General features: G+C 45.4%; 1 protein-coding gene across 5 annotated transcripts in view; it reads right to left on the bottom strand.

The window, feature by feature from the left end:
* The window catches only part of LOC8042806 (rho guanine nucleotide exchange factor 10-like protein), a 74,156-nt gene that overhangs the window by 48,506 nt on the left and 2,779 nt on the right, over positions 1 to 22,871 (bottom strand). For 2 of the 5 annotated variants that reach the window (XM_042290777.1, XM_042290778.1), the window contains exons 2-8: positions 20,014 to 21,082; positions 18,459 to 18,638; positions 7,225 to 7,451; positions 5,680 to 5,773; positions 5,492 to 5,583; positions 3,375 to 3,452; positions 450 to 629 (exon numbers count right to left, since the gene is read on the bottom strand). In XM_042290777.1, the coding sequence (XP_042146711.1) occupies positions 450 to 629; positions 3,375 to 3,452; positions 5,492 to 5,583; positions 5,680 to 5,773; positions 7,225 to 7,451; positions 18,459 to 18,638; positions 20,014 to 21,082 (1,920 nt within the window). Of the gene's footprint in view, positions 1 to 449; positions 630 to 3,374; positions 3,453 to 5,491; positions 5,584 to 5,679; positions 5,774 to 7,224; positions 7,452 to 18,458; positions 18,639 to 20,013; positions 21,083 to 22,713; positions 22,848 to 22,871 lie in introns of those variants that run through there. The other 3 variants (XM_029973262.3, XM_040500965.1, XM_042290780.1) reach the window with 3 other exon arrangements.

The raw sequence follows: 22,871 nt of genomic DNA, 5'->3' as shown, positions 1-22,871 counted from the left end.
GACCAAAACCAAGAGATGCCATTGGACAAAAAGGGGAGCTGACTGGCAACTGGCTCTCCTTTTCGTCCAATGGCATCTCTTGGTTTTGGACATCGTTGAAAGACGTGTCCTTCCACACTTCTGGCTTCAGCTCTGGTGGCCTCGTGTCACCACCAGAAGCTTCCCAACTTCACGGGATGCCGCAACGACGGCGGCCCTTGCATCCACTCGCCTTCTTCGCCGGCGTTTCTACGACCAAATGCCAGGATCACGGCGTACGACGGCAAGACGCATCGGCCTCTGCGATGCAAATTGCCGTCGCTTCAGGCCACCTTTGACGCAGCACGGGCGAGAAAGGGCAGCAAACGCACCGGTCGAAGACGCATTCTGGGCACCGCAAGGCCATCAGAGAACGGACTAAGGCAGCCTTTTTATGTGAGGGCCGTTCCCGAGAAGCGGACGGAACTGACCGAGGCGAGGAAGACGTCCCCGATCCTCTCCCGTTCGTCCCACTCGCAGACGCACTGGGTGAGGGCGATGCCAAACAGGGTGTGGCACTGCAGGATCTCCTCCAGCCGGAAGAACATGGTGTCGACCTTCCGCTGGCTCACCAGGGGCGGCTGGCTGTTCACCAGGGGCCGCTTGAAGTCCTGTCGGCGTGCGGAAGGGAAGAAAAAGGTTGCCTCACGTACCAGGCTCCCGCAAAAGTTGGCATACTATACGGACAGTTGCCGGAAACCACTGTGCAAACGCCCTCGTTCGAAATGTTGTCCGTTTTCTTTACGCAGAAAGACATTATTTTAAGGAGGGAAGACAGTTTCGAGCGACGTGGCTCCGGCGGAGAACTCCGTTTTCGGACTTCTAGGGACATGTGACGAGATACACCTTTTTCGTTCCGATCGTACATTTTTGCGACGGTATGCGGCCATCTACAATTAGATTATGTCTGTGATGGACACCAACGGGCGTGCGTGAATACTCAGATTTTCTAATAGAGCTTCGAACAATACGCTATTCAATATTAGTTTTGAGAAGAACCGCAACATTTATTTTTCTTAGTGATCATGGCAGCAGGTTTGCCCCTTTGAGCGCGCTACTCACCGAGCATTGATGCGTTACGGAGAAACAGCACCTGCAAAGCCAACTTCCACAGGTGTTGCTTCTCTACAATGCACCGGTGCTCGGTAAAGAGTGTACTCAACATAGCTAACCCACCATGATCAACACTTCAAGAAGTACAAATATTGCTGTCCTGTGCTTAGAAGAAAAGCACACTTTTAAACCAAATGCACCTGAAATATTTAAAAAATACAAAAAAAAAAAAACTTAAAATTTGCTTTGCTTGTTGGTATGTTGTTGCTAGACGTTGCTCATTGGTATGTTATATACCATGCCAGTGGTATATAACATACCAATGAGTTGCAGGAAATCGTTTGTGAGCCAAACGGGGCGTTGCATAAATGAGAGGGCAAGGAAACATGCCTGGTCAGTGGAACAGTCCCGGTCGGGCAATCTTGAGGTGTACTTTGATAGGTGCCCATGTGGCCCGAAATTGTAAAAAAACAACAGTTCTGGGCAGATACGCAAACAAAGCAGCACGAGAAATACATGAGGCATTCCGCATAAGAGAGCAAGGGGAGAGTCTATGTATTAGTGCCCCGTCACTGCACTTAAAAAACAATGAAGACGATTTTATTATTTTTTTAAATGGTGTTGTTAGGTTTCTTGCAAACCTAGCATGCTGCCTAATTTTTTACTGTCATTTGCGACACATATTTTTGTGCCTACGAAATAACTGAAGAAACCAAAACTGAACAATCTCTATTCTCATTTCTGGGCCTCCGAAAACGAAGGTGACGGAGGGAGTGACGTCGAGTGTGAATAGTCGGTATCGGTAGTATATAGGAGATTGAGACTCTGGTTACCACGGTGGGTTATAGCAGCGCGGTGGCGCGGTCGTTTCGTTGAATCTGTCAACATGGACGACAATGCCACTTTCGCGAGCGAGTTCGGGCAGTTCAAGCTTCTGTTCAATGACCTAATACCAACGGAATGGGAGTATATGTGTGGCGGCCTCCGCCATCACCCGACGGAGACCGCCCAGCCGGTAACGAGGAGCCCGCAGGCTTCGAACAGGGAAGCAATGAGCAACTTTCGCGTGGGCGATTTGAGAGCGGCGCGTTGTTGAAAAACAGGGACGCAGGGGAGATGCCGAGAGGAAAGCGGCAGCGATCCGGCCGTTCCGGGAACCGGTTCCTCCGTGGGGGACGCTCCCCAAGAAGGAGAAAATAAACAGCACCATTTTTGGTTTTCACCAAAGTCGGATGTCCTCTTTTCGTCGTCAAAGAACATGAACAGACACCCACACGTGAAAACTAGCATCGCCCGAACGATACTGGTCTTCAGTCGACCATTAGAACAGCCATCTACAGCGCACAAATTTGGCATGACTACCATTTTGCAGAATCCTTCGAGTACCGTGTTCCCAAAGTGAACACGACACCGACATCTGAAACTAAAACGAAACGTCTCCCGCGTGTTCTTTTTTTTATTTTATTTTGTTTGCCCATAGTTGCTCGTTGCCTGTTTCGCATACAGCGTAGCAAAGAGAAGAAACAATTATGCTGTTTTATTTATGGTTTAGTAATCGTTTCCGGTCCGAATTATACTTTTCATGGTTGTTCAAGCGGAAATTAGAACAGTATTCCTAAAAATCGCGAACCAAAACGTGATCGCGGGCACGTCTCTCATTTCGACCAATCGCCGACGCGTCTCTTGTGACGTCGCGCTTCTTGGCCCCGCATCGGTCACATGAGCTCCGCTTCTCCTGGCTTCTCCCGCAACTCTCGGGGCGTCGCCCCAGTCGATCCCGGTACGATTATTACCGCGACTGTTTAATTAATTTGCGCGGCACACAGGCGCCGTTTTCGGCTGAAATTTGAGCAACGTGGGCTGAGACATGCATGGAACCCAGCTCAATCACCAAAAAGATATCCGAAATCGCCTTCATTGTCTCTTTAACAGATAGAGTTTTTGTTTTTGAGCCAACACCCAGATAGAAGGTATTAATAGTCAATGTTTGTTTCAATAAACCTTCAGTTGAGAATGCACTTCGTCTCTGTCCCCTTCCTTGTCCTTGCTTATTTGGCACTTTCCATTGAGTGATGTACCAACTAGCCCATTTATCTATTCTATTAAATTAAATGTTTGGTTGTAATTTTAAAAGTTGAGGCAGCACGGAAAATCAGTGCCATGTCAACACAGTTGGTTATCTTCCCAAGGTATTTCGATCTAGTGTAGATTAAATTCGGTTTACAATAACTTGGAAGCACGTTGCTCTTTGTATGTATGTGAGGAACACAAACAAGGGTCAGTAAGAAAAACTGTGTACTCACACATATGAGCCTTTGGAGAGATCCGACGTAGGAGTTTTCACTTTCAACTATGTTATTTACAATGAGTCTCCTCTTGGTCTGAAAAAACGTTAAAATGCCATTACAAAATGTTCCATTCTTCACAGATGCAGCATGTGATTCTCGGTATATAGCAGTTTGTCTCATAAGATTTTCGGTGAGTACAGCATGCTCCTTTTACAACAGACTAAAATCTTGGTACCTACTATCAAGGTCTGTTATAACCAATTTAGACTAAACATAATTCTCGAAAAGTACTAGCCAGTTGCAATAGCCTCACCTTAATTGTAAAACGTTTTTAAATTGAAACATGTTTCACACATTAATGTAATGTTATAGTTTCGGTACAAAAATTAGGAGAGTTTTCTTAGTGCTACCTATTTGTTTTCTTACATACACTAAAAGCAACACAAAAAAAATAAACTGTCATTTTTATAAGAAAAATGGTATAGCAAACCTTCAAAACACTGCTACATAAGAGATATGTGGCTACACACAACATATCTACCTCAAATCTTTGTTACATTTCCCTAGCAAAGTTTTTTTTAGCTTGAACATTTATTTACTACTAGTGAAAACAAGTTCCCTCATCTAGAGCCGATAGAAACATTGCTGCATTAGCTAATAAACAGCAACGCCATTCTGATATTCCGGTAGCTGGAGTTGTTGAAACCGTTTACCGTAAAATCACGTGTGAATGCCCTCCCCCCAGAAATCACTCATCCCGTTTTTTGGCCAAATATCCGTAACATCAAAAAGACGGAAACATTACCCGCCCCCCGATTCCGATCGCGTAGCATCACACGATGTCCGACGGCATTCACATCAACTGCATCAGGGGTTCTCAAACTGGGTTCCGGGGAACACAGGGGTTCCGTGAGCTGGTCCCATGGGTTCCGCAAACACCCAAATCGCAGTGCCCCCACTCTCCCCTAGCCCTTTCACAGGCAAAGCCATGGATTGAGTTGGTGTTGCAGGCTAAGCAACCTTACCCTCTACACTAATATGCATATATATTTTACATTTTGCCTTATGTTAACCCCTCCGCCTTCTTATCCTGCCTGTACTCCACTATTTTGTCTTATTCTGTCAGTGCAAGAAACTCTCGTTCAATATCTAAATGCCTTTACTACCCAGTATTATTGGTTGGTAACAAGGGGGAGGGGGGAGGACCCTGGGCATTTTTGAGGCTTGCTGGTGTTCCCGCAGAAGGAAAAGTTTGAGTACCCCCGAACTACATGATCTGCGGTACCAGTATGTGTGACACGTCAGTTCGTAGAGGGTTCCCGCATTTTTTGTCCCCGATCGACGTGCACGATATCGGCTCCCATAATATGCGAGTTTATAGCGGTTTCCCATGTTTTTATTGCACTGTGAAGCGCAAATCTCCTGCATCCGGGACCTGCAATATCCCTTCCCATGACACAGCAGTTTGTGGCGAATTCCCACGTGTTTGCTGGTTCTACGGTATCAGTTCCCATTTCATGTGGTTTGAAGCCGGTGCCCGTGTTTACCACTAATTTTGATAAAGTTTTGCTGCTGCACCCCCCTACTTTTCACCACTTATCGCTTCATCTTGAACGGGCGGGGACCTTCACGGTAGGTTGTAGAATTCTACTCTTCTTCCCTCTAAAGTTAACAGTGGCTTACAACAAAACACTTGAATTTGTAGGAATTAATTAATTTTTTTGAGGCTATAGGTTATTAAATTGTCGATCGACACAACAACCTTCGCCTTTGAGATGCAGTAAAGACTCTCTCTACGACAGAGAACATCGCCAACACTGAACAAAAACGTCAGGTTTACAAGTCAAATTCCTCAGCCACCCATATGCAGCTCAACCCTCTTTCAGCTGCCAAGTGATGCACCTTCAGGCTTAGAACAAAGTTTGAAAAAGAACTATAAGCTGTCATAGTAAGTAGGACCATTCATTCGTGACAACGCACAAGATTCACAATAACGTGGCGGCCAATACTACAAGCTATGAAAGCAGGTCCAAAAAAGCGTCGACCGAGCCGAGCCACCAGTGACCATTAAAAATTAAGCTGACCACCTTTACCAGAGGTGAGCGGTGAAAGAAAGCTTGAACGCTCCTCACCTGTTCGGGTGTCAATCCTGGGGGCATGGCGGGAAGCGTCAGAGGCGGCCGCTGTTTCTTCGGAGCCTTGGCATCGGCGTAGCCTTCATCCTCTGAAGGAGAGTGGGAAAGCCCGGCGTTAGACAACAACTACTGGCCACCATCACTATTTCGAGCCACAACTCAAGCTGAATAGTTTCGAAACCCACCTGACAGCTGGCGACTACAGACGCGGCTACCAAGCTTGTCAGAATCAAAGTCTTTCCGCCGTGTTGAGAAGAACCGTGTGAAGCTGCTGGCCAGCTGCATATTGAACAAAGAAATGGAATCGTCGTGGATGAGCCTCCATGCATCTCAATTCAGGAGCAACTGAGTACAAAACATTATTTGGCACTGTTGGCTCTTAAAAAAGCTAAAGTATGTGCATTTATGGCCAAGAGAAGTGCAGGTTTATTCAAGTTTTGCTTGCACTGATTTCCTTCAGAACAAAAACAGCCTTCGGTGAAAGGTGCACCAAATAAATTGAGAAAACTATTAACAGTCCTAATAAACACCTTAATCATGGGCCTTTGGATATTCAAATTTGCTGACACAAATAAAACTTTTCTGACAATCATTTCTCACGTGATTCAAACATTTTGTGTACCTAATTTTTGGGTAACTGGGACCCGTCAAGTCCTGCGATCGCCGACAAAGAATCGGACAAGGTGCCATCAGCACTTGTCTGACGCTAAAAAGCAACTTATTTTACAACCATTTCATTTTTTTTACCAATCTTCTCGCTCGTAACACATACTCAACCTAGAGTTACTGTATGTTGCCAGAGTATCACATTTGATAGCGTCCAATGTTACTGTTCAAGTTTAGCTCTGATTGGCCATTTTAATGCCGAAACATGTACAATGGAAGGGTTTCTGCCAACCCCCAACTTCCACGCAGACGTGCCGCGAACTACCACAAAAGTAGGGACATGCCCAGTTTGGGACGTGCTACCTGAAATCACCGGTGAGAAATGGTTGTATAAAAACAATATTAATTGTGCCGCAAAACCTTGTAAACTAAAATATTATGAAGACATCACGACCCTGTCATTCTGTACTAATCTAAAAAAAAAGTTAATAAAAAAAGAGCTTTTTTCGTTTGTTTTTACACAAGAACACACTTTCTAAACGCTCATGGTGACCACAATAAAATTAAAAAAAAAAAGATTGAGCCACCATTTTGGTGCCTCGAGCCTGGGAGTTTCAGTACTCTGGGAACATTCAGTGACTCTAACTGAACCCACCCCTGCTGTCGAAGAATTCTGCTAAACAGCAGAGTCTTTTCAGCTCATAAACACGGCATAAAATATGCTCTCACTATTCAGAAGATGCTCTAGTCAAAAACACCAAGATAGTGATGCCTCGTGAATAGGACACCTTCCTTTTCCCAGTAAAGCGCCCATACCAACAAAACAAAAATGCACCTATTTACCCAGTTTGTTCTCGAAAAACGTTGTGTATATAGCGGGCTATCCCAATTAACGGAGTCTCTATCAACAAGATACGACTGTACTAGCAACAAGGACAAGAGAAAATACTGAACATATCCTAGAAGCAATCCTGCATCCACACATGAACAAAACTAACCATGGCATAGCGACAAGTAGACACGCAAAAGATAACCAATCAGCGGGTATTGCAAAAAACAGGAACATGTACACTAAGATGCGGAAAGCGCTGCGGCGGTATTCATTGCAGGAGAAGTGCACGCACATTGCTGCTCACGTCCGAGTCCTTGCGCTTCTTGACCGACTTGCCGTTGGCGGCCAGGCGTGCGGCCCTGCGGCCCCTGCCACCGGGGTCACCCTCCTCCGAACTCTCCGAGTGGTCCAGCCCCAGCTCGGAGCCGGCAACGCTGTAGCCGTCCTCGAAGGAGCTGTTGTCCCGCCGATAGATGTCCACCTCCTCGTAAATGTTGTCCTCGGGCCGAAGTCCGATATCTGGGAAGTGGGCAAAGGTGAAGCTGTTCTAAGATGGGTGCGCAATAACTGTAAGCTGGACGATGTTGTGAAGATTCCGGTTCATTTCTGCTCACTCCCAACTAAAACTACCTGCTTGCTTGAACTCTCGTCAAGACTCCACTCTGTTCGAACTCACTCCCATCTAAAAGTGTAGGCTCGCTAAAAATCGAAGTGACATTCTATACTCAGTCTTCCCTTGATACCAATGACATAGGACGTTCAGTTAGGCAATCCCTTTTTTCTTCCTTTCTCTTTCCCCATTTCTCGTTCTATTTTTGCTGCGTGGCCTTTCCCTCGCTCCATTTGTACAACTCGACGCTGGATCCACTCTTACGACGCCCTGGCCCACGGTGATAGAAATACTTAGGTGGCGTAATGGTACGCCTCCGTCGAAGAGCAGTCGCGGCGGAGATTGGAACGTGGTTCTCTCTCCTGCTGCCAGGGTGCGCCCCACCAATGCCGAGGCCATCCTTTCCCGAATTGCAGCAGGTGGCAGCATGAGCCCTGGCTGCAGCCGTGCGCAGTCTTCCGCAGTTACCGTTTCGTTTCAAGCCAGTTTCAGCTTCCAGAAGTTGCCGGCAGTGGGGAAGGAGTGCTTCGTGCCACGGTGCGACGCGAGATACAAAACGTGCACGGAGAAGCTGTCCCTTTTTGCTATGCCCACAGAGGACCACCTAAAGTTATGGCGTGACGTGATCCCGTGCAAAGGCCGCCTGCTGCAGCCAACAGACTTCGTCTGTGAGAGAGATTTTGTGTCGAAGTGCGTGAGTAGACCGTGAAAAGTCGTTTAAAAGGGCCACATCCTTGTAGGTGTCCAAGGGAAAGTTGCTCTGGCAAATGAAGCAGTGCCAACAAAGTAAAGGAAAAAAGAAAAAAAAAATGCTGACTGTCAGTGCACACCTTCCAACAAACGGCACTGTGTCGCAGAGGAGTGTTCAGGGTACAGTTACTACTTGGTGAATACTATTCTTAACACATTCAGTTTTACTTCACTTGGAGTGCAAGAGTAGTGCACCATTACTTTTCGTTCGTCCAATGTCACTTGTTCCTAAAGTAGAAGGAGTTTACTTTCTGAATTGCATTAACGAATTAGTTCCCTGTTTAATAAACAGTATCTATTGATCGAAGCATATCTCTGCTTTGTCTCTGCCTCATTGTGTTTGTGCACTGGAACGTTCAACGAGTCCTGATAGCAGGTCAACTTCATTAGACAGTTTCAGTAGACATCTGGTCCTAAAAAGGTTAGCACACTCCAAAAATAAAATATGAGAATACTATACTGCTAGGGCCCATTCTATGTCCCTATAATCCTGCTAAGCTTGTTTTGAAAACAGCGCAATAGTTTTGTGCATAAATCATTTATATGCAGGACCCTCGGATTCACACCCCCTTCGAAAAGGCAGCAGTGATTGTTGGGTCGGTAATGCCTTCCGTCCAAAGCGCAGCATCCCCTCGGCGTCTCGAGCTTCAGCTTCCTCGTCTAACTTCCGTGCTTCGAGCATCTGGTTTCGAGATAGTGACTTCTACAGCAACATTTGCTTTGTTGGAGTCTTCGACACTGATCTCAGCAGCACTGAGAGATATGTTATCATAAGATGTTGGAAGCTGGTCATTTTGACTTCGACCGGCTTGCAACCAGCTCCAGCGACGATCGCACACTACATGCAGGGTGGAAGATCAAAGGGTAAGGGGACGAAAGAAAGAGTGTGCGTTGGAGTAGCTGAGTAGCGTGAGAGTGTGAGATCGTGCTGTGGCGACGCGAGCTTGGGTGAACATGGAGCCACCTAGAATGATAGAGCATTCAACTAAATATGATGGTCATGTGGTTTATGGGCACCATGGTGCGACTAACATGAGCAGTGTTGCCTGGTCGCCGGAAGAAAATTATCAACATTTGTAAATCGATTACTGCAATTACTAGAGCTCTAAAAATCGCGAAACTTGGTGTATATACTAAGTCACGTACGAGCATTCTATATTATGAATAATCTACCCGTTTAACTTTTGTGTCTCAACCCCTTTAAAGAAGCTATAAAAAAGTAGCTCTCCACCCAAAAATACTTTCCAAGCATTAGTGTGTAAGCGTGGTTCATGAACATACTATTATATCGTGAAAAGTATGCAAATAATGTGTCTTTATTTTTTTTTTTCATTTTAAAGTAGACTTGTTTGTGCAAACAAGGGAAGCGTTTCGGCCTGCTGTGGAATCGGGGTGTACTTAATAAGCAAATATCATACCGTGGCCACAACAAGACCTCAGCGTCCGCTCTCTTGCGGTCGATTTGAAGCACTTCGCATGCCGATACAGTTGCCGACCAATTATTCAGACTTGGAGGGGACTTCCGAAATGGTCCGAATAACCAAGCAGTCTGAAATTTCGGTAGATAAAAAAAACTTGCCTTTATTACGCCTAAGCAGGCTTTAAAAAGCCGTCAATAGTGGCCTGCTTCATGTTACGCCTCCAAGCCATGATGTCTGCTAGCGCGAGCGTCGTGTTCTCGTCGTACACATTCAACAGCAATGTTAATGCGTTCGTAATGTCCGCTGTCAATGGCTGCGGGAGGTAGTTGTCGTCGGAGTCTCATTTTCTGCTGATGCGAGGAAAGAGATAAGGGTGCAAATCCACGAGCGCAAAACGGCGACTGGTGACGCAAAAGTACAGTGCCCTAGAAGTTGGGTAGTGGGCTAACTGCCCTATCTCCCCCGTGTATTGCGCTGAAGCGGCCGATTTCAAAAACGACGGAGGCGCAGCAGTAGATTCCTCCTGAAACTTCTCCCGCCCGCTGTCCACGATTGATAAGAGTGATAAGAGCCACCTTGCCGACCTGGTCTGGCCAATGTGCGCAGGAAAGTTTTAGGAGGAAACGCTTACAGCACCAAAGCCGCGTCAACATCAAACTCATCAGATCAGGCCATCCCGTGAGCCCACTACAACTCTCTAAGCCACTGTAGCAAAAGGAAACAAAGCAAAATGATAATAATGATGATGATGATGACATGCAGCTAAATGAAAAAAAGGGCTAGCACAGCGTCACCTAGCGGTAGGACTAAGGAGTACTCAACTCGTGCTGCCAAACCAAGCCAATCCATTTGCAGCCAACATAGAATTCAAAATGGCCGCTTCTCGGTGGTGTTTCTCGCTGATCGCTTGCGACGATTTTGTTTGAATAATCAAACTTTCGGACTTCAAGCTGTCCAAAACATTGGTCGTGAATATAAACTATCTCTATGGGATAAGTCATGGTTCCTCCTTTAGGTCCGAATTATTGGAGTCCGAAAAATCGGTCGGCGACTGTAGTGCATTTGAACCTGAGAGCCTGCTCTGTACACAACCCAACGTTTACTACTCCACAGCCCCATCACGTACAAATCTGCCACCTTACAAAAAAAAAAAAAGAATGTGCCATAAGCAACAAAAGAGCGTTTTCAGATAAGGTTGAACAACCATGTCCGGTAAAATTTTTTAATTTTGATGAAAAAATATATTTTGCTGGCTTTATTCCCAAAAAAATAAAACCAATCCTTGTTTTAGGAAAAAAAATTTTGTCTTTGCGAAAAAATGTTTTAAGCACCCTCTCAGTCACATGCGCATTTTGCGTATCACGCGATGCTCACATTTCGGGGCGGCTTCCCCCAAAAAACTGTTGTGGCTACAAGTTTAGAAATATTCACTTACATATTAGTCATGAAAAGGATTGACAAAAAGTATTAAACAGTAAGCATTCAAATAATTATTTTGCAAAAAAAAAAAAAAAAATCGCAAACACGGCACATTGCGCTCCGGATTAGAGAATATTTTTCTACGTATCTATAAAAGCTAAGGTCAACAAACTTTGCCAGTGTGTAGCTCTGTATATAGCTAATCTTTGCATAAAATATTGTTGTCCTGGTTAGCGGGAGAAATATACAAGAATTGCTCACACAGGGGCATTTAACTAAAAATGCATTATTTTGAAAATAATTTAACAAAAAGGCCATCTTCAATATTTTTTTAACTCTCTGAAATTAACGTTAATAATATGTAATAACAGTCTGCAAAAATATATTTCAATATTTGTGTGGCTTTTAAGTTATAAAGCTCGTCTGAATAAGTGTAATTATCTAACATCTTGTGTACAAAAACACATTTTGACTTGACTTGACAGCGAGAAATATGGCCAAATTAACGCTTATGTGGTTGTCATAAATGGGGTGTGCACATACCCGTTCTTCACAATTGCACTATTATTGAAAAGCGTCAAAATGCTACGGGGTAGTCAGAAAAAGTCAAATTGACAGCACAGAGGTGGACGGTACTTTTGAAGAGAAAATTCTTAATACATTTTTGTACAACCGACCCAAAAATGCCCATTGGCCGGAGCGATCGAGGTGCACAACCATGTAACATGCTTCGCGGTGCCTGTTTCAACTATCAACAGCCGGCATATAGCGTCTCCGTCTACGCGACGTAAAGGAAGCAACCGGAGCGACTTTACAAACAGATCAGCGTAACACCTTGGCGGTAACATGATATAGAAGGTAGGGCGCGGCAGAACCTGAACCTGCGCCGCCTGTGAGCGCCAATAGATCCGCCGCCGTGGAGGGCCGCACAATGTGTAGAAAATAAAAGATACTTAAAAAAAAATCCGATTGCCTGAGATTGTTTGTATTGGGTGTTTTCAAATAGGAGTGAACGACCATTTCCGGTTGACATATTTTTGTATTTTTACCAAAAGATATATTTGCTTGTTTTGCAACCACGATAACATATTCAAACTTTTTTACGGAACATAAAATTTCTCTCGAGGAAAAAAAAATCACAAAGTGACTGTCGGTATTCGCACTCGTTTTTGCGACTTGCGTGAAACCGTCCTTTTGGATATTTATAAAAGAAAAACTGTTGTTGTTGTAGGTTTAATATTTTTTGTGCAGAGACTCTACATAAAATAAAAGGAGGTAAACATGCATTATCGATTACGAAGCAATTTGGAGCTTTATGGATCCCGATCTTAAAAGACTGGAAATTCAAAATTTTTTAAATGATTTGGACGCGTCTGTTCTATATTCGCATAAATTGTCGTTGAAATTGTAAACTATAACCTTTAAAAAAAATACACTGAAATTTAGACAGGTTACCGATTTCACAATAACTGGAAAATCGGTATAAAATAAAGGCCATCGTAATTTTTCTTCTACATTCCACACATCAAGACTCATAATCTTATCAGGCCATCGAAAAATGCTTTGCAATATTTTTTTTATTATTTTATTTTACAGGTTCTAAATATGCAGAATTGCCGTAACGGGAGTAGAAGAAGACAGGACGTTGCCGATTTCAAACAAGGGCAAGAAAGGGGTCGAAAAATGTAGGAAGTCTGTGAAGAGAAAGCACTGTGGCAGGAGTTTGGGAAAAATAAGAATTTATACAAAAGATTACAGGTGAGTTTGAAGCACACGTGAACAATTTAAATACAGATTTCTCGGATCAGAGAAATTTTGGAGCCTACCCTTCGTGTGGAGGCTGACGACCAGGTTTAAAAAGTGATAAAAAAGAACAGATGCTTAAAGTGGTATGATTGAAACTAGTTTAATTAATCAAGATCCCGTGCGCACATTCGGAGCTTGTCACGTGAATTCTTTCTGCGGGACGGTGACCCGTGTCGGTCACGGCGCTCTCCTGGCACTCCAAGGAGGAACATTTTTTTTCCAGTTTTGCCTGTAGCGATCACTGTTTGTTTCTTCTCAGTGGCACAGCAAGCTCGCGACATCGATCTGCTTTTTGCAGCCATAGGACACTACATTTGAAGATATATCTTTTCTGTGTCCACTGTTCTTGCGTGGTTGCGAAGTGTCGGACCGCATACAATGCCACAAGTGACGGGACTGAATTCCACGCAAAACGGAAACAGAGCCCCAGTCCTTTGCTTTCATGCCCCTGAACGCTTTGACGGCAGTTCGGCAGTTTAGTGTTCAGTGGGACAGCCATCTCTGACACCGACTTGATCACCGACATGGTGGGTGGTCGGAGGTTGTACAACGGTGCCTGGTGCTTGACACGACCCCCGATTCAATCACAGGCACTCTTGCCATGTCAAGTTGCAGAAAAAATACACGTCGTCGACGTGTAGTTGTGGCTCTGCAGCTCGTGTAGTTGCTACTTGTTCTTAAAGTGACTTGCTGCACCATCACTTACGCAGGTCACATGAGCATACCCAAATTGGATTTCACGATTCTCCATACCATTGTTTTATAAATTAGGTTACAAACAATCTCATTCAATCGCAATTCTTTTTTCCTTTTTTTTTTATGTATCTTTATTTACTACTTGTTGTGCGGCCCTCCACGGCGCCAAATCTATTGGCACTCACAAGCGGCGCAGGTTCAGGTTCTGCCGCGCCCTACCTTCTATATCATGTTACCGCCAAGGTTGTACGCTGATCTGTTTGTAAAGTTGCTCCGGTTGCTTCCTTTACGTCGCGTAGACGGAGACGCTATACGCCGGCTGTTGATAGTTGAAACAGGCACCGCGAAGCATGTTACAGGGTGGCGCACCTCGATCGCTCCAGCCCATGGGCATTTTTAGGTCGGTTGTACAAAAATGTATTAAGAATTTTCTCTTCGAAAGTACCGCCCACCTCTGTGCTGTCAATTTGTCTTTTCCTGACCACCCCATAGCATTTTTACGCTTTTTAATAATAATGAAATTATGAAGAACAGCTATGTGAACGTCCATTTATGGCAACCGCGTTAGCGTCAATTTGGCCATATTTCTCGCTTTATAACTTAAAAACCACACAAATATTGCATTATGTTTTTGCAGACTCTGTTAGTACATATTATTAATGTTAATTTCAGAGAGCTTGAAGAATATTAAAGATGGCTTTTTTTTTTAAAATGATTTTCAAAATAATGCATTTTTAGCTAAATGCCCTTGTGTGAGCAAATGGTATAAATTTCTCCCGCTAACCAGTACAACACTATTTCACGCAAAGATGAACTATATACAGACAGGGCAACACACTGGCAAAGTTTGAAGACCTTAGCTTTTATAGATACAGAGAAAAATATTCTTTAATCCGGAGCGTTATAGTGCAATGTGCTGTGTTTGCAATTTTTTTTCTCAGAATAACTACCCTAATACTCGGTGATTAATACTTTTGGTCAATCCTTCCTATGCCTAATTTGTCAGTGAATATTTCTAGACCCATAGCCAGAACAGGTATTTGGGAGAAGCCGCCCGAAATGTCAACATCGCGCGATACGCAAAACGCGCACGTGACTGAGAGGGCGCTTACAAATTTGTTTCCCAAAGACAAACATTTTTTAACGAAAACAAGGATTGTTTTTATTTTTCTGGGCATAAAGCTAGCAAAATATTTATTTATTTTTTTTATCAAAATTGAAAATAATCACCGGACATGGTTGTTTGATCTTATCTGAAAACGCCTAACAATGAAAATGACACCGGCCAGAAGCCCACCTTTGGAACGGTTAATAACCTTACATAACATCAGGAATCACCACCGCCGCTTCAAAGTGACATATTTAACTGTCACATTCAGTTTGGCACGTGCAAAGCTTTGCTACAGTCACCAAACGGTCTGCTCCCCACGTACCAGATGCCCTCGTAGGCCTCAACGACCGTGACACCATCTGGTGGCGCGGCATGCATGAAAACCAGGGAAGTTAGATGCCTACAGAGACGGCCTACTCCACCTAAGCCTTCTTGCACCAAGCCCTGGCTTTCGGTAGTTCTAATACCTGCTCCCACCCGTAGCCATTAAGGTAATTAATAAATTAACACAAATTAAGTAAAACTGACTAGGGGGATTGGCAACACGTTTTATATGCAAACCTGCATTTTTTTTTTTTTTTCACTGATTGTGTGTGTGAGGATTTTGCATCTAGAAACTGTGATGTATTAGCCCTGGAGGGCCGAGACAAAAGCAACAGATGCATACCTGCCAAGTTCAAAAAAACCAAACTGGGAGAATTTCTAAGCAGGTTGGGGAGGGAGGGGGGAAGGAAGGGGTGGTAGCAGTTTTTTAAAAGAAATATTGACAACAAAGTTACATAAAGATGACTTCATTAGATTTATACTGCACTGCTCATGCTAGTGAGATGCAACTGGGCTTCGTTATCGTCGCAGCCGCTTGTTGCAATGGCAAAAAGTGCAGGGAGAGGGGAAGGGGGAGGGGATAATCTGTGTTTTCCGGGCCATTTTTTGCCAATCGTACTACCGTACAAACCGGTGAAAATTGGGGAGTCCCCCAGGTAATAGGGGAGACTTGGCAGGTATGCAAATGGAACAAAACAAAATGCATTATAAAAATACAACAGAGCTCCAAAATGAAGACTAATTAAAGTTGTACACACGGCATGACAGGCACTGTAATATATGATATACCGACTCGCCCAAACGCCCTTACTACAGTTCTTCGCCTTCTATTTCTAAAATATATGCACTTCAAGTCAAATCTGTTAACAAGAAATTTTACCACCAAGTGCTATTCGGATGCCGATTGGTCGAAATACTAAATGTTCTACGACCAAAAAAAAAATATTCTAACATAGCATAATACAATGAGCAAGGAGATGGCTCCTCATATAACATCTGCATTGAATACCATTAAAAAAAAAAGGCACCTCAGCAAAACTGAACACTACACCTTTGAGGCAGCACTAATTACACTTTTGCCTCGAAACAAGTCATCAAATGTGATTCAAAGTTCAAGGGACCTGCCAGAACATCGCTGGCACACTGTCAGGACATTCATGATCTCGCCAGAATCTTGAGTGACTTGCCCCATTAACAAGACAGATGCGGGGACTCCGGGTGCCACGAGATCGCCAGTTGGCTCTTTCTAGGTCAAGTGCCAATTGGCCACGAACTCCATCTCAAAAGAACTGCCGATCTCCCGGCTCTGCTGGAAGATAGCCCCTCACAGCCATCAAGATCCCCTAATCAATGCCCACCCTTTGAGAATATGCCTTTGTCTTTTTGAGAAAAACGGTGCAAGTGACCAGAGCACCACAGGTAGGCACTGAAAGCTCAGTATCCTCACAAGAGCTTGCAAAACTCTAAAGTGATAACAGACACAACCAGTCGTGCTCATTTTCTTAAATAATAAAATAATGCCGAAGACTGTGCTCTGCACTCACCATCTCTAAGGTGAACAAGTTCCAAAGTTCACACTAGGTAAGAAGTCCAGCATAAACTCTCTTGAGAAATTTCATACAAAAGCACAAACCAATATAGGTATGTATATTCGATTAAAATGCCTTTTTATGATAAGGTCAGTTTTTATTTGTTTCTTGTTTCTTAATGAATGCACTATGTCCGCATCACATTGGTATCTAACACAGCTATATCTGGGCAGCGAAGTACTGCAGCTTTAGGTCCTATATTTATAGTCTTATTATATTACTCATTAGTATAGAGGTGGAATGATGCAGCAACAGTTACTTCAGGTAGTGAAAATCCAATTAAATACAGCTTTGCGTAAACTCCACAGAAATTAACCATGGGCATTCAATGCCCCAAAAATCCTGAACATTTTGATGAAGTGACAGAAAGGTGTGAGAAAGGTGCGTAATAAAGAATCAAGTACACATCTGTGTTCTTATAGTACATCTGACAATCAAAGTTTTCCAGACATCAAGGATTGAATTCTCAAATGCTTGAGAAAGCATTTGAGAATTCCTTCAGCTCGAAACCTAGCAACTGACTAAAACTATGCACAACCCAATTTTCAAAATGTTGGCCATCGTTTCCTTCCTCATTCATTTCGTCAGAGCTAAGCCACGTGGGCTGTTCAGAAATAAGGAGAAGAATGCAAACAGTTGAACCTTAGCCTACAAGCGTAGGAGTTTGGTTTATAAACTACTAGCAAACCTGGACAGAGAAAAAGCAATAATCTAAGACACATAGTCTCACTCAAAATATGTTAGTTCCATGCAATAAGTTGTGTTTAAAAATACTAGCACCTGGGCATAAAAGTAGGCTCTGGGTGACTGAATTCTGAACCAGGCTGTAGCATGATAAGTTCTAAAGAAATGTGGCTAAAAATACATGCAAGCATTTCAAGCAGTTAAAGCATGGTCCCTTCGTGCATCTCCCAGTTGCTTCCCTATGACGCTTTCCAAAAATCAATTCCAAAATTTCTCTACGCTCTCACAATCACTCACCTGCGTTCTCCTCTAAAAATTTGTGTATCTTCACTACCCTCATGAGCATTCCAGTTTTTTACAATTATCCCAACTCTAGTTGTCCTTCGTTCGTCCCGCATAATTTTAAAAACTACGCCCACGCACGACATGACCTTAGCTGCCCCTTATGCAAGCAAACCTGGGTCTGCAATCTACTGTTTCACAGCCATCTATTTCTGGCCTGCAAGTGCTGTTTTTGTTTCTAAGTCGCTTCCGTAAGCAGTGTACCATGGCCACTTGACTATGCCATGGCCACTTGATTAATGCCGCTTTCCTATGGCCTACCACTTCACTGGGGAAAGCGTAGAGACAGTGATACAGCTGAGTTTCCCGAGTATGTCACTGGAAGTACGGCCCAGCAAACACGAGCAAAGTGTTTGCGTTGCTCGGGCCGCCAGCTACTATGGCCTCTGGTCAGTGCCCCCAGGCTCAAAACCATTCGTGCGGCCGCTCCGCGAATTTTTGTTTCCCTCGGCGGGCTGTATCCAGCAGAGCAGGAACCAGAATTGTGTGGTCATGCTCAAGTGAATCTCGTGGTTCTAAAGCTGCAAATGCTGCAAACCGACCACAATCCTAAACACAAATCGACCTTGGGTGCTTTTTCCCCCCGCGCGCTTGCATTACAGCTCCCAAAGCAGTAGCAAACTGTGCCAACGAAACATGTGCCGCCGGGACCATCCTCGAGACCGCAACGTGCAACAGAGCAAGCAGAGCAGCGAAATGGGAAGGAGAGAGTGGTATGGACAGGGCAGCGAGAGGAGGAGGAAGAAGGAGAGAGAGACAGCGCCCACCACCAACCTGCGGCAAGCAGCAGAGTGGTTCTCCGCTTGTGCGAGTCGTCGTAGAGCATGTACAGGGGCTCGGGAGTAAGACCGTCCCCACTGCTGCTGCTGCCAACAGAGGGCACCCGGCCGTAGGGGCTGGCAGAGCCCCCAGCGGGAGCAGGGGGGGGAGGCACGGGCTGGCACGGCTGGAAGGCTGCGCCGCCCACACCAGCGTGCGCCAAGGCGTAGGGGAAGAAGGCGCCACCCCCCGAAAGGAAGTCCCGTGTTAGTTGCACCACCACCACCAAATGCCAGAGGGAAAGAGGACGACCATGCAAGATGGGACAGCGCATGACACTTTGGTAAGAGAACCGACTGAGAAAGAGAAAGGGAAGAGCTTTCCATAAGCACGCGTGCAGTGCAAGGGAAGGCTTCGTCATGTCACAAAGTAATCAATGACCTAATCAGGGTGGGCCCAAGGGTATGGGCGCTTGGTACTTGAAGGTCTGTCTTGCACTAAACCACCTTTGAAAGCATGTATTTTCGAGCAATATACACCTTGCCTATAGGTGCACTGGCCAGTTAGAAGGAAGGAGAAATATCTGCATGATTGGAGGACAGTAAACTCATGGACTAAATAAACTGCTTTCTTGCCGTGCTGTGCCTCACGAGGCTGTATACAGTCCCAGTTTGTAAAACAACTACATTTAACAGCCATAAAGGATTAAATTTGTGTTAAGAGGATTCTTTCCTGTACACATGCCCAATAGCAGGTTATGAAATTATCTTTCCTCGTTTATCCGGTACTTGGTGAAAACTTGTGGGCACTTATCTATGCCCTAAGTTACCTCTCTCTTTGGTGCCAGGCTTCATTAGTGGAAGTTGACATAAAAATATTGCATGTGATTCAATAAAAGATCTAGTAAATCTCTCAAGGCTCCCTGAAATTGAGGCACGTGAAAGGGAGTACACATTTTTTTTAGATTCCAACGGAACCAGACATCAAAATGACATGCACTGGCAAAATGACCGAATGGTACACACTTCTCTGAAAGATGAAACCCAAAATATAGTAGAAACTATGCCATGAAACCCCACTGATCTTTATCCCATTTTTGTCTTTATAATTTACTGTTCCGCTCACTTGCAGCAAACCAAAAACATTTTGGACCTGACAAGCTTTCATAACATAAATTGAGCACAGGCAACAGCAAGAAAAAATGCCTAGATATGTCTCGAGGCTTGGCCCCTCCCGTGTATCGTCAACTATGGTCACCTGCAGGGTGCGAACGCCAGGGAGCCAGTTTCTGACGCCCAGCCTACAGCATGCATTCATTGCCTTCCGACATGCTTCGTTTGCGCGCGCGTGCTCGAAGCTCACGAGACATCAAAGTGTTATAGAAAGCCCGCACTGGAGGCAGGGAATCTGAAAGACCCCCTGCCATTCTCATCAGTTCCCATAGATCCCACATGTCCCCAATTTGCTTGCCAGACACAAAAACAAACACGCTCGCTCACAGCCAGGCGCCAACCGCAAAACCCACCGGCACAACTCCGCAGAAAAGCGACAACGAAATCCGCCGACTCACTCTTATGACTAGCGTAAGGGATCCGGTGCTGCAGCTTGGAGGCCCGCGCAGGCAGCGTTCCGCCCTGCACCTCCCCTCCCGGCGCCGTCGTCGCCGCAGAGGCCCGGTGCTCCACGTACTCGTTCATCACCCGCCTCCAGGTGGCCGCGGGGTGGTGGTGGTAGGCATCCCCCCGGCATCCCCCTCCCAGCTTGCCTCCCCCCACCGTCCCATAGTCCCCCCTCTCCGAGCCCCCACCCGTCCTGCCGCACCCCCCGTCCCCCGGAGCGAGCGTCGCGTCCGGCATCAGCATCGTCTCCACGTCCAGGTTGAGGTTCTCGAGGATGTGCGCGTGTGTGCGGTGCACGCGCGTCACCTCCTCGCGCACGTGGGGGTTGGCCCCCTCGTAGGGCGGGGGGGGCCGCGGCCGGCGGGGGATCGTGGGGGCACCTCCCCCGCGGAGGTACTGCTCGCTGCGCGCCGCCGCGTACTGCTCCTCCGCGTCCGTGATCTCCTCGTAGATGTTGGGCTCCGAGCCCCGCCGGTTCTTCTTGTCCCCCTTGACCGACGAAGAGCTGCCAAAGAGCAGCTGCCGGGCGTAGGCCGTGGTTGTGCCGTAGATGCCGTTGGACTTGCTCGGCGAACCGCCGTTGCCGCCGCCCCCGTTCTTCTTCTTGGCCTTCTTTTTCTTCTTGTGGTTGTGCTTGGGCGGCGTGTCCGGCACCGAGACATCAGGCTCGATGGAGAGCAGCGGGTTAAAGAAACCGCCCCCCTGGTCTGCCACGGGGGAGCCCGACGAGGTCTCGGCGAGCGGCTCCGACGAGGACGGAGGCGGCGTGCCGTCGAGGCGGGGCGGCGGAGTGGTGTTGGAGGAGGCGGCGGACTGTGCGGTGGCGGTGGCCGGCATGGTGGCAGCGGCCTCGTGCGAGAGCAGCAGGGCCCCGAGGGGGCTCTTGTCGGGCCCCAGTTCACTGTAGTAGTACGGGGCCTTGGCAGACATTGCTCTCGGGCCCGGCCTCAGGACGCACGCCGCGGGCGGGGACGCCGCTTGCGGGACGAGCACATGGCACGGCAGCCCTCCCCAGGGAAACTGGAGCAAAAACGAGGACGGGTTCAAATAGGGGGCATCGGGGAGCAATGCCAGGAAGAACGTGACAAAGCGTCGAAAATAGGAGGGAGAAACTCTATATATTCCTACAGTTCATTTGCAGTTCTCTGTTCACTGAATATTATATTTACAAAACCACACAATTTAGAAAGTGAGCAGAAACATCAAAATCATATTTTTTCTGACATTCACTTTTTGTGCCTCCTGCTGTAGATTCTCTAAATAAAAAATGAAATAGTACAAATTACCTCTTTTTAAATTCAAAATAAAAACACAATTGACCACAATGTACCGTCCTCTAGAAAACAGTGCTGTATTGCTTTTATGCAATGCATGCATGCATTTGCTTCCAAAATAGAACAGTGTTACAGCGATACTTACATCTGAATATTGATAAAACTCTAGTCCCCCAATGCTATGCATTGCAAAACTACAGAAACGTGCATAAGTTTTCGAAGCGTGCCTCATAAATATAGAAGCAAGTGCAAACTTGAATTATTTATCCAAGAGTATTTGAATACTAAGCTTCACTCCTGCCACAGTGACTCACTCAAAATGCTCAAATGCTTCTTTATGTTTCTGAGACATCAAGTCGGATGAAAATCTCAGGAGCTTCCTGCAAGGAGCATCCAGCAAAAAGATGCCATCCTCTAATGGTATAAAGATAAAATTCCCCTTTCCGATATAACATAAACTGCCTTTTGACACTTCTATGATGCAGAAACTTACATTACTTAATAAAACAAACATATTTGACACACATTTAAGCACTGAATTATGACACTGCCATTTCCAAACTTCTTGACTGTGTAAATCAAATCAGAAGCACTCCACGCTTCAACAGTGCTGCGGAGCTCTGCAGCTCAAAGCACGCAGTGCCTGCAAAAGGACTGAACAGTGTTGCTCAGGCCAATACTGTTTAGTTCAATGCTGTTAGGGGACAAACATACATAAAATATTTTAATCGGCCTGATTATCAATATTTTGTTAAGTGGTTTGAAAGTGGGAAAACGTTTTGAAGTAAATGTGACATGCCAGCACACAACATGAAGTAAAATTTTTAAAGTGCATAAGGTGGACTGAGGTTTCAATCTAAATATGTTGTCTTGTGTTCTTTGCTCCATATAAAGTTCCATCATAACCAACAAACCGGTTAGAAAGAAGAACAGATTATTAGTCAGAAACTTTGTCAATTTTCCCGGTTTTATTTTTAAACATCTCCAACATTATGGCAGAAATAACCTGCCTTCCCAACTCACTTTTAACCCCTGCAGGAAGCTTACATCATCAAATAGACACACCAAGATGTCTGTACTCAGTACAGGCGGGATACAAGCACCCATCTTCCTTAAAACAGGGTACTGTATCAGCAAAGAGGTATAATTTTACCTGCCTGCACTCAGCACAAGCCATATATAAGCATGAAGCACTGAAAGACACAAGACTGCTCAGTAAACCACTAAAATAAAGAAATGTCTGTGGTCACAGCTAGGGCAACTGCACTTCTGAGCCTTCCATCCTACGGCCTTGCATTTGTGGAGAGAGCATCTCCACTTACTTTGCACCCAAAATGAAGCTATCCGCAATATTACAAGTATAAGAAGTTGACTCACAGACCACCTGTGGTGCTTCTTTTCGGGGTCCGGTCTCTTTGATCTACCGACAACCATTTTCTGCAAGAGTGGAGCTTGCACGCAGCAAGCCTACACCCCGAGCACCTCTTCGTCGCTAAGATCCTAATCAGGGCAAGCGGGGAGATAGCCACCTCAAT

Source organism: Ixodes scapularis, unplaced genomic scaffold, assembly GCF_016920785.2.
Source record: "Ixodes scapularis isolate PalLabHiFi unplaced genomic scaffold, ASM1692078v2 PGA_scaffold1__304_contigs__length_218370807, whole genome shotgun sequence".
NCBI classification, from domain to species: domain Eukaryota; kingdom Metazoa; phylum Arthropoda; class Arachnida; order Ixodida; family Ixodidae; genus Ixodes; species Ixodes scapularis.
Note: the sequence above shows the minus strand (reverse complement) of the source record. Positions and strands in the feature narration are given on the sequence as shown.